General features: G+C 42.5%; 1 protein-coding gene across 1 annotated transcript in view; it reads left to right on the top strand.

Annotated features, from left to right (window-relative positions):
• Positions 1-12,256, top strand: part of adamts18 (ADAM metallopeptidase with thrombospondin type 1 motif, 18) — a gene marked incomplete at its 5' end in the record, with an annotated part of 84,647 nt that overhangs the window by 30,870 nt on the left and 41,521 nt on the right. Inside the window, one exon of the mRNA XM_081389602.1 lies at positions 4,715-4,887. Within this exon, the coding sequence (XP_081245728.1) occupies positions 4,715-4,887 (173 nt within the window). The remainder of the gene's footprint in view (positions 1-4,714; positions 4,888-12,256) is intronic.

Here is a 12,256-nt window from a genome sequence, read left to right as displayed (position 1 = left end):
TGTTTGCCTATATATTAGTAAAATTATTAAAATCCATAGCTATAGGCAACATATATACAAGCCCAAAATGTAGAAATTTACATTATTTATTTACTTAACAACAATCAAATAGTACAAGAACAAAAATAAGACAAAAAACTGAACAGAAAAAAAAAAAGAAAAAATCTTTTTGATCTTCTCAGCTCTGTGAGCTTCGAATTGATAGATGTGCCTATCTGAGCTAGGCATCATGTATGACAATTGCAAAAGTGAGATATGAGCTACAAAATGACCATCCTGCCATGAGCTATATAGGAAACATATCTTGTATGTACATATAGGGCTTATATGTGGATATAAAGAAGCAATACAGGAGACCTATATGGCCTGTATATGCACATATATGCACCTCAATTTTGCCTATATGTGGCATATATACGTATATATGCAGCATATATATTATCATATATGTGCATATATGCTGTATATAGGTTTCATATATGCGCATATATCCTCATATAGGTTCTTTCCATGTGGGTAGTTGTTGATGGGATTGCCTTTTTGAAGTTTGTTTGGAAATATTGGTAACTATCAGAGTATGGGTAACATTAATGCTTTACCATTACCAGAGGCCAAAGTTGAAAGAGTAGGATGCATGTACGATCACCCTCAGGACTTCTTCGGTAAAGCCTCTGACAAACAAACGATTACATTTCATTACGTCATTGTTTGGTATTGTTTATTTATATGTGGAGGGCTCTGTTTTAATGTCTTGACTTTAAAGTGGATACCTAATGGCTAACAGTGTGGGCATAATGAGGATTTGATTAAAGATGGGGGTCTTAGTTATGGGTGATGTATTGAGAGAGTGGGATAGAGAAGGATGTGGGTCTAGGTGGGGGTTTTGGGGGGAATTCAGGCAAGCAGACAGACAGGGTGACCTTGTTTCCTTGTTTGCACCCAGTGCTGCTGTTCATTGATTTAACATTCTCCAGTTGCAAAACAGTGTTACAAAGTCTTGTCAACAGAGAGAAAGGAAGAATTATATTCCCATTGCCAACAACTCTTGTGTGGAGTTTAGTATGTAGCACACAATTAGTTGTTTGAATGTCTAATCAGAAATCCTACACATATTCTTCTCTTCCGCCTCTTTTCTCCAAATCTCTTTCTTTGCTCTGTGTTGTTATAAGTGCTCTACCATATGGAGCCATAGTACACTGTTGCTAAAGCTCTAATAGGATCAGCCTGAAAACCTGCTCCAAAAACAAAAGCAGACATGCACAAACAGCCGTCTGACAGCACTGTTAGACTATCATTGATCTCGTTGACTTCTCCTGACTCTTTTAGTCACTTTTTCAGTCTTGAGACTTACCAAAAACATATCAGTGACATAATAAAAAAGAAAACATTATTAAAGTAATTAAAGCCTACATATTTTAGTATTCCAATCTGGAAGTTAGCATCACGCTGGTTCCCTCAACAAAAAGCCAATAATCCTTTTGGATTATTGCAAAAATAAATAAAAAAAGAGCTCCGTGACCAACAAAAGCTTATGATTCTTACATGTTTTGTTGCTTAAATACAATCACCAGAAGTAAAAAAGCTATAAATTAACTACACCATGGTCATACGTCTACACCACTAAGCAATCAAAATCTTTTGATCTTTATTTAAAATCTACAAGCAAGAAAGTTCTAGTTAGCAAAATTTGAAGTGCGCAAGTATAGACCTTATGTAGCCCCGCCCCTTTTCAGGGCTGCACTCATTGTGTTCTATCTGACGGTTTGTATTTCTACAGCATGAGGGTAAGATTTATGAATGAACCTGTAACGGTCACCAGCTGGAGTGCCCTTAAGAGCCACCAGAGGGCACTCCACATAAGACTATTATCACTCACAAACTACATTTCCCATAACTTACTGCCCGGACTCATCATCACTTATCACTGATCACATTCACCTGTACCTCATTCACTGATTGCATTCACCTGTGTCTCATCATCCTGTTAGTTTCAGCCTATTTATTCCTTGTTCATTCATTCAATCATTGTGAAGTTTTGTTTAGTGTCACACTGCAACTCTGAGCGTTTTTCCTGGTTTTCTTGTTTCTTGGTTTTTCGATTTCTTGCTTGTTCCTTGGATTACTCTCTTGCCTCTGACCCCTGCCTGTCTTGTTTTGTTTTGTTTTGTTTTTGTTTGTTTGTTTGGACTGCCTACCTGTGTTTTGACCCACTGCCTGTTTATTGGATTACGTGTCTAGATTGCCTCTTAATAAAAGCTGCATTTGGATCTACCTTCGAGTCTCGGAGCCGTTGCGTGACAGAAAACTTCGCAATGATTGAATGAATGAACAAGGAATAAATAGGCTGAAACTAACAGGATGATGAGACACAGGTGAATGCAATCAGTGAATGAGGTACAGGTGAATGTGATCAGTGATAAGTGATGATGAGTCCGGGCAGTAAGTTATGGGAAATGTAGTTTGTGAGTGATAATAGTCTTATGTGGAGTGCCCTCTGGTGGCTCTCAAGGGCACTCCAGCTGGTGACCGTTACAGAACCGGTCGTTTAAAAAACTCCCCAGTCTACTTACATTTGTTATGACATCTGCTTCAAACATTACAATGCTCATGATAACTTTCTTTAACTCTACAATATGTATATACATACAGAGCTACCGCAAAAGACAAAATTTTAAAGATGGCTGCGTGCTTGATTCTCAGCACATAATGTCTATAAACACAACAAGGTTGTTAAAGTGCACTACTGAGTAGATGAGTTTTCCTTTTTGCCATGAGGATGTTTAATGCCCACAACAATCTCTCTATTCTATTTAGCCACTTGTTAATAACTGCCTTTTTCAAAAATCATGAGTGGGGTATTACTGATGTATTTTATGTTGTAAAATAAACCGTGAAAATATTTTCAGCTTGTGTTTACCACATATCTTATTTCAGGCATTTAACCAACCACCTATTCAAACGATTCATTAATAATATAAAACAGAGGTAACTCTGTATATTTGTTTTCAATGCAGCTGAACGCACCACCATTCTAGTGACCCACTTATTCCAACTCTTCAACACACCAGCAGGTCATGACCCACAGTTTGAAAATGGCTGCTCTAGTCTAGACAATAGAAGTATGCTGTCAGTTTTGAGATTAAAAGTTATTAATTTATCTCACTGTGTGTGTTTTCCCCATGCTTACTGTGTTTGATCACTGTACATGCATAAAGATGATGAGGGATTTTTAAGAGCATGAGGAAGACTTATCTGTTCTCTCTGTGAGCGGTTTCCTAACCTCAAGTGTGAACATGCAATAAAAAGCTAAAGGCCAGAGAATAAAAGAACATGCACAGACACACACATTGACAAGCCCATGGCGCAGTCCTTTGCTTTGAGGTTAGGCTACAAGAGGGTACCCAAGAGTCTTCCACTTTAAAGCATGCAGCCATGCCGCAAGCATGCCTCTGCTCTTACAGCCTCAGTTACAGGAGCTGCTGGGCTGCTTTTCCCTCAGGGAAAGATGGTGACTGTCTGCTTCATGTGGCACTCGGAGGCATTCCTGTGGCATTGGGAGGAGGCTGCCGATCTTCACCAGCCTCCAGCTGCCTCAGCAACACAGCCTGAGAGCTGACCTGATATACAGTCTTGAGTGCAGGAGTCAGCCATTACAGGTTTCAAAGTAATAAAGGTGAATGAATGAATTTTCATACTAGCAAGTTTATGATAATGTGGTGGTTGTTTTTTGTTGGATCAGCAGCGTGATGTTGTTCACCAGAAAAAACTTCATAGTAGAACCTCAAGGGTACATATTACTAGTCTAAGGTACTAAAATGCATCTTTTAGGGGTAGAAAAGGTGTGAGGTTGTCCTTTTAAGGGTACTGCCCCAGTGACAAGCTCTTGTACCCCTAAAGTCAAATTTGTCCTCATTTTTTCCACACATTTTTCTGACAGTGTTACCAGCATCCAAAACAAAACATTTTCAACCAGTTTTCCCATTTGACTGCAATGGAGAAGCCAGTTTACTCAGATTACACATAGATCAGCACAGCTGTGTATTGTCTTGTTCTTGCTGAAGTTTATTATTCAAAAATCATTGCTGTTGAAAACAAAGGCGAGTCCAAGTCATGAATGGAATTGCATCCCAAACACTTTATATCTTTTACAGCTGTCAGTTGGGATGTAATTCAGTCAGACACATCACCGATAACACTCAAAGGCATTCTCTTAGTGCAGATGTTAATGCACATCATATGAAATGTATCTCACCAGAACCTCTTCCAAAAAATATTGAATGGCTGTCATTCCACACGAATGTTGAATGCTTGCTGGGGCACATCTGTCTCTCTCTCTCTCTCTCTCTCTCTCTCTCTCTCTCTCTCTCTCTCTCTCTCTCTCTCTCTCTCTCTCTCTCTCTCTCTCTCTCTCTCTCTCTCTCTCTCTCTCTCTCTCTCTCTCTCTCTCTCTCTCTCTCTCTCTCTCTCTCTCTCTCTCTCTCTCTCTCTCTCTCTCTCTCTCTCTCTCTCTCTCTCTCTCTCTCTCTCTCTCTCTCTCTCTCTCTCTCTCTCTCTCTCTCTCTCTCTCTCTCTCTCTCTCTCTCTCTCTCTCTCTCTCTCTCTCTCTCTCTCTCTCTCTCTCTCTCTCTCTCTCTCTCTCTCTCTCTCTCTCTCTCTCTCTCTCTCTCCCTGCTTCCATGTTCACTTGTGCTAATTGCTGGTTGTTTCACCCAAGCCCACAGCACAACGGCAAGTTCTGCCAAGGCCCCAGTCGACTGCACCAGCTGTGTAACACCATGCCATGCCAGCCCAATGGAGTGGACTTCAGAGCTCAGCAGTGCGCCGAGTACAACAGCAAACCCTTCAGGGGATGGTACTACAAATGGAAGCCATACACCAAAGTGGAAGGTATTTGGGAGATATTTGGGCCTTAATGCATTAATTATGAACAAAAGCAAATGTCTCATTAAGTCTGTCCCCGCTAGCTTTTTTGATAATTTTCACAAAACTTTCCTGGCCTCCACAATATATATATATTGTATGAATATCTGATCATGCAATATATCAAAACAAAGAACAGAGCCACTGCTTTAAAAATAAAATAAAATTCTGGCTTCATGAATTTGTTTTTTCAACACTTGAATGAGGGTAAGTTTAATATAAAAAGCAACATTTTGAACAAAAAGTCAAAGCCTAGGTCCGTATTGGTTTCAGAACGATGATCAAAACATATCGCTTTCATCAACTCCCCCAAAGCTTGCAGTCTTGTAGCTCTTCCTGGGTCGACATTTCATTTGGTAATGTTAGGCAGTTTTGAATTATATGATGTGTAATGTTTGATAATCGCGTTATTTTACATGTGCATAAAATGCATAATAGCGCCCCCTACCGTAAAACAGTGAAAACATGGATTGTCGGAAATGTCCTTAAAGGACAAGTTCGGTATTTTACACTTAAAGCCCTGTTTACAGATCGTTTCTGATGAAATAGAACGGTTAAGATAAAAATTTGGACACATGCTGCTGTCCCGAGAATTTTAGGTTTATTTCACTTTCCCCCCCACCTACACAATGGTAGCCTATGGGCACTGGAACAATCCTTCACAAAACGCATTAAACTTTCGTTTACAAAGATGTGAAACTCACCGAGTGGTCAGGGGTGTTCACTGATATGCTCACACAAAAATTGCTGCAAAAGATGCTTTCCAACAGGTTTTATCGTAGTTTTTGTCCAACTCCATTGACTTGTATTGGACAAGCTGTGTGAGGTACGGTATTACTCCGCCGCTTCTTCTTCTGCTTCTTCTGTGTATTCAATTCGAAAGAAGCGAAAGAAACCTAAAATTCTCGGGACAGCAGCATGTGTCCGAATTTTAATCTTAACCGTTCTATTTCATCAGAAACGATCTGTAAACAGGGCTTTAAGTGTAAAATACCGAACTTGTCCTTTAAGTTGCGGGGAAGTCTTGTGTCATAAATGCCGGAAAATTACGTCAATGGTGGGGAATGAGTTAACGGGTGGAAGAGAGCGCAGGAAACCTCTCCTGTGTGAACACTGTTTGACTGCACATGTGAGATTTGATTAGCATTTATAATATATCATATCATATCATATCATATCATATCATATCATATCATATCATATCTTATCATATTTCTTTAAAGTCTCTTTACTTACCAAGGCTGCATTATTTGACCAATAATACAGTAAAAACAGTAATATTGTGAAATTTTATTACAATTTAAAATAACTGTTTTCTTTTTTAATATATTTTTAAATGTAATTTATTCCTGTAATGGGAAAGCTGAATTTTCATTCAGTATTACATGATCCTTCAGAAATTATTCTAATATGCTAATTTGCTGCTTAAGGAACATTTCTCAATATTATTTTCAATGTTGAAAATAGTTTTACTGTTTAATATTTTTGAGAAAACTGATTTTTTTTCTGTATCCTTTGATGAATCGAAAGTTCAGAAGAAAAGAACATTTATTTGAAATAGAATTTTAATCTACCATTATAAATGTTCTATAAATCTAATGCATAATTGCTGAATATAAGTACTAATTTCTTAAAAAAAAACAAAAAAAAAACTTACTGACCTCAAACTTTTGAATGATATATGTAACCTCGTCAGACAAAATCTTACAACAAACCTCATTCATCCTTGACCTTGCCTACTTTGAGGGTTTTTAATACCCTCTGATATCTGACTCAGCCAGAACAGGTGTGTTTTTGAGATTGTTACATCGGACAAACATATTCCACCCAAATGATTTATCTCACCTAATGTGTGTTGACTGAGCAGTGGATGGATTTGGACTGGAAACATGTAGCCACTCGTTCTGTGAGTGCAGTGCACTGATCAACCCTGTAGACAGGTTTGTACCTGAAAAGGACACATTGAGGCTGTTTATGTATTTGGGCTTCCTTATGAGTTAGTGGGCTGGAAGTGAAAAAGGGAAAGGATAAGAACATTTGGGTACCACCCTGTCAGTTTCTTTAAAACTAAAGAGAAAGCCTAGAGAGGAGATGCTGAGCTGTCTCCTGGTGTATCCAGGCGTGTCAGTGGGGTAATTGGAGCTCCATTCTCTTATCAGTAGAACATGTCTGGCCTTGGTGTACTGTCAGTGACTAGTACAGGTGTTAGGAAGAACTTACCCCTGTTTGACTGGGCTTTTGGCGTTAGATCAAATTGGATTAAACGCTGACGTCTTCTGTTGATAAGTTTCACTTGGCCTTTACTTTTAGAGACATTAATTTTACTATTGTTTCCCTTTCAGCTGCACCTTTAAGCCTGTAACATCATCGTGGTTTTGCAGAATTTAAATGAAGTGATTTACTTCGAAGTAAAAGCACAAGAATTATGATCTAATATGTTCACAATAGAAGGACAAAACAGTTCATACTGTGCTGCTGTATTGAACATGCCTGGGTCTGTTTCTTCTGACTGGGAAGTGTGGATGCAGATGCATCTCTGATAGGTCCATATTTTTCTCTCGGTGGGAGAGTTGGATAGAACATTCCCCTTCCCGCCCCTCTTGCATTCCAGCTTTATGGGCCCATTTGTAACAGAGTTTAAAATTTTAGTGTAACATATGTTTTGTGGGAATGTTCTGTAAAGCATGGCGAGTCTTCTAGTTGCTTCACGGCCAACCATACATAGCTCACACATGCCCAGTAATTTGCACTAGACAGTATACAGTAGGTACTCAACCAGAATAATACTTTTACCGCCGCCGCTGCCGCGGTATTTTTATTGCGGCAGTTTTCGGGGGTGTATTTGCTGCCTTTGACCGCTAAGAGGCGCTACACTAGCAGACTTTGAAAAGTGTCCGTTTATTCTCTCTGTTGCGTAATCTGCCGCGGCATCACGGCTCATTGAGAGCGATTGAAAGCTGGTAACAGATAAATTCAAGTGAAAGACTCTAGTTAAACTGATTTATAATCACAATACTAAAATTAAATCGAAAAATCAATGAAAACCTTTCAACATAGAACATTGCAATGGAAACATATTAGGCTAATCTATGAAGCTTTACATGCGCGTCAGATGTTTAGTTTACAGCAGTCAGACAGCTCAATGGATAAGGCAATGACACGAGCCTTACGGGTCTTCAAGAGACCCGTGATCGAATCGGTGGCCAATAGAGTTTATATCTTACCGTTCTCGTGGCTTCCCAGCAAGCAATAGCCGTCTTTTCAACGTCTGGGTTAAATATAGACCCGATATAGTCCGGCTATGTGTAACCCAATTTTAGCCCAAATAACATTTAATCTGGATAAATGTATTTTTTTCCAAAATAACTTGTGAGATGTATGATATTCCATCATGCAAGCACAGTCTACCGTGATTACAAGTTGTTTGGCTTCCTTTATTTTAGGCTACATGTTATAGGCTGTGCGGAGCCACAATTTAGCTCGTATTCAGACCCGGCTATGCGTAACCCACTTTTAGCCCAAATAACATTTAATCTGGATAAATGTATTTTTTTCCAAAATAACTTGTGAGATGTATGATATTCCATCATGTAAGCAAAGTCTACTGTGATTACAAGTTGTTTGGTTTACTTTATTTTACATGTTATATGTGTAGGCTGTGCGTAGCCACGATTTAGCTCGTATTCAGACCCGGCTATTGTAGCCCACTTTTAGTCAAAACGGATTAATTGTTGTTTTTTGCCAGGCAGTGCATGAAATGGTTGATATTCCATCATGTTCGCATTGGTAATGATAACTACAAGATTCAATATGTAATTTCAAGACATGGTCGATCTGTAGTCACGATTTAGCTCCGAATTGGACGGGCTATATAGTAGGGAGGTTAAGCCCAAAAAATAGGCCTTTGACTTCAAGTCATGATGCAAAGGTCGTCTTTGGTATGGAAGTACCTTAGGGTCATACAAATAAATTTATCCTAAGACACAAGTGAGATCACACTTTGTATCAGAAATAAACAGGTTTTTTCAAAAATGGCCGCCAATGCGCCGAAAATACTCTAGAGCCCATATCTTTGCTTCTGTTATCACTATAATGTCAAATTTGGTGTCAAAGTGTACATTTTTGGGGTCAAGGAATCCAATAAAATTGGTTTCAAGTTGAAAAAAACAAAAAAATTCCCCATACCATGACAATTGGGGGTAAATATGCACATTTCACATAAAAATTGTGTCATCAGAGCGACTTTACTCATCTTTTCCTTCAAAAACTTTAATTTTGTATTTAAGCAGTGCAGCTACTTCTGTACATTACATTTGTCCTAAGTAGCATGAGATTTCGACCAGTCAGGAGTAGCCTATAGCAAATCAGTTCCTGCAACAACACATCCCATATGCACCAGGAGCTGTGACAGCTGTTGAAGGTCAGAGGTGACAGGTTAACACTTTGAGGTTCGTATGACTTCCTCATTAAATAGAAAAATGCTTTTAATGTTAGATAACTAGTAACTAGCTAGCTAGTAACTAGTTAGCTTCATTATAACTAGGTCGCTAGTAACTAGTTAGCTTCATCATAACTAGCTAGTGACTAGTTAGCGTCATTTTTATTGAAGCAAGCACATAGCCTACATGTTGCTAGCTAGTTAGTTAGCTTCATTATTTGATATTTTTTTACTTTTGCGAATGCTTGTTAATGCTCATATTATCTCTCTTATGATGTTAAAGCAACTTCATTTCTTTTTTCAGATTAGCCATAATGGAATGCCGTGACTGGAGTTTATGCTTCCTATGTCAGTCCGCCCTAAAGATTGAAAAAACATTAGATCCCTCTTAAACCGAGGACCGTGACGTCGCACGGTATGGCGCAGCCGGGGCCCCACCCTGGAGCCAGGCCCGGGGTTGGGGCTCGTATGCGAGCGCCTGGTGGCCGGGCCTCCCCCCACGGGGTCCGGCCGGGCTCAACCCGAAGGAGCGACGTGGGGCCGCCTTCCCGTGGGCTCACCACCTGCAGGAGGGACCGTAAGGGGGTCAGTGCTGAGAGGATCGGGCGGCAGTCGAAGGCGGGGCCTCGACAACCCGATCCCTGGACACGGAAGCTAGCTCTAGGGACGTGGAACGTCACCTCGCTGGCGGGGAAGGAGCCTGAGATTGTGCGTGAGGTTGCGAGGTTCCGACTAGAGATAGTCGGGATCACCTCTACGCACGGCTTGGGCTCTGGAACCACACTCCTCGAGAGAGGATGGACTCTTCACCACTCTGGAGTTGCCCATGGTGAGAGGTGGCGGGCTGGTGTGGGTTTGCTTATAGCCCCCCAGCTCAGCCGCCATGTGTTGGAGTTCACCCCGGTGAACGAGAGGGTCGTTTCCCTGCGCCTTCGGGTCGGGGATAGGTCTTTCACTGTCGTGTGTGCCTACGGGCCAAACGGCAGTGCAGAGTACCCGGCCTTCTTGGGGTCTGTGGGAGGGGTGCTGGAAAGTGCTCCAACTGGGGACTCCGTCGTTCTACTGGGGGACTTCAATGCCCACGTGGGCAGTGGCAGTGACACCTGGAGGGGCGTGATTGGGAGGAATGGCCCCCCTGATCTGAACCCGAGCGGTGTTCAGTTATTGGACTTCTGTGCTAGTTACAGTTTGTCCATAACGAACACCATGTTCAAGCATAAGGGTGTCCATCAGTGCACGTGGCACCAGGACACCCTAGGCCGTAGGTCGATGATCGACTTTGTGGTCGTTTCATCTGACCTGCGGCCGTATGTCTTGGACACTCGGGTAAAGAGAGGGGTGGAGCTGTCAACTGATCACCACCTGGTGGTGGGTTGGATCCGATGGCGGGGGAGGAAGCTGGACAGACTCGGCAGACCCAAGCGTACTGTGAGGGTCTGCTGGGAACGTTTGACCGAGTCTCCTGTCAGAGGGATCTTCAACTCCCACCTCCGGTGGAGCTTCGACCGGATCCCGAGGGAGGCTGGAGATATTGAGTCCGAGTGGACCATGTTCTCCACCTCCATTGTCGAAGCGGCCGCTCGGAGCTGTGGCCGTAAGGTCTCCGGTGCCTGTCGAGGCGGCAATCCCCGAACCCGGTGGTGGACACCGGAAGTAAGGGATGCCGTCAAGCTGAAGAAGGAGTCCTATCGGGCCTGGTTGGCTTGCGGGACTCCCGGTGCATGTTGGACTCTGGCAGGGCTGCCCTTTGTCGCCGGTTCTGTTCATAATTTTTATGGACAGAATTTCTAGGCGCAGCCAGGGGCCGGAGGGCGTCAGGTTTGGTGACAACACGATTTCGTCTTTGCTCTTTGCAGATGATGTTGTCGTGTTGGCCTCATCAAACCAGGACCTTCAGCATGCACTGGGACGGTTTGCAGCCGAGTGTGAAGCGGCTGGGATGAGAATCAACACCTCCAAATCCGAGGCCAGAAAAGGGTGGCTTGCCCACTTCAGGTTGGTGGAGAGTTCCTGCCTCAAGTGGAGGAGTTTAAGTATCTTGGGGTTTTGTTCACGAGTGAGGGAAGGATGGAACGGGAGATTGACAGACGGATCGGTGCAGCTTTTGCAGTAATGCGGTCAATGTACCGGTCTGTCATGGTGAAGAAAGAGCTGAGCCGCAAGGCGAAGCTCTCGATTTACCGGTCAATCTACGTTCCTATTCTCACCTATGGTCATGAGCTTTGGGTCATGACCGAAAGGACAAGATCCCAGATACAGGCGGCCGAAATGAGCTTTCTCCGCAGGGTGGCTGGGCGATCCCTTAGAGATAGGGTGAGAAGCTCGGTCACTCGGGAGGAGCTCAGAGTAGAGCCGCTGCTCCTCCACATCGAGAGGGGTCAGCTGAGGTGGCTCGGGCATCTGTTCCGGATGCCTCCTGGACGCCTTCCCGGGAAGACCTAGGACAGACTGTGGAGACACTATGTCTCCCGGCTGGCCTGGGAACGCCTCGGTGTCCCCCCGGAAGAGCTGGAGGAAGTGTCTAGGGAGAGGGAAGTCTGGGCATCTCTGCTTAGACTGCTGCCCCCGCGACCCGGCCCCGGATAAGCGGAAGAAGATGGATGGATGGATGGATGGATAGATCCCTCTTCATCATTCAAACTGAGAAACAATCCTGAAAGATTGCAATCATGTTACAAAGAAGCTTTAGATAACATCCAGGAGCTGAAGGCATTAGGGGATCTGCCTGAGTTTATAGTGGACATGAGTGGTGGTAGTCAGGATGTAGTTCAGCTGATGATTCAAAATCCTATGGTGTGGCACAAAAGCTGCAGAAATGCAATTGATAAACAAAAAGTTGAGAGAGCAAGAAAAAGAAAAAAGCATGAAGAGTCTGTGAGTTCAGTAAAAACATGGCGC

Source organism: Scardinius erythrophthalmus (assembly GCF_964197995.2).
Source record: "Scardinius erythrophthalmus genome assembly, chromosome: 2".
In the NCBI taxonomy this organism is placed as follows: Eukaryota; Metazoa; Chordata; class Actinopteri; order Cypriniformes; family Leuciscidae; genus Scardinius; species Scardinius erythrophthalmus.
Note: the sequence above shows the minus strand (reverse complement) of the source record. Positions and strands in the feature narration are given on the sequence as shown.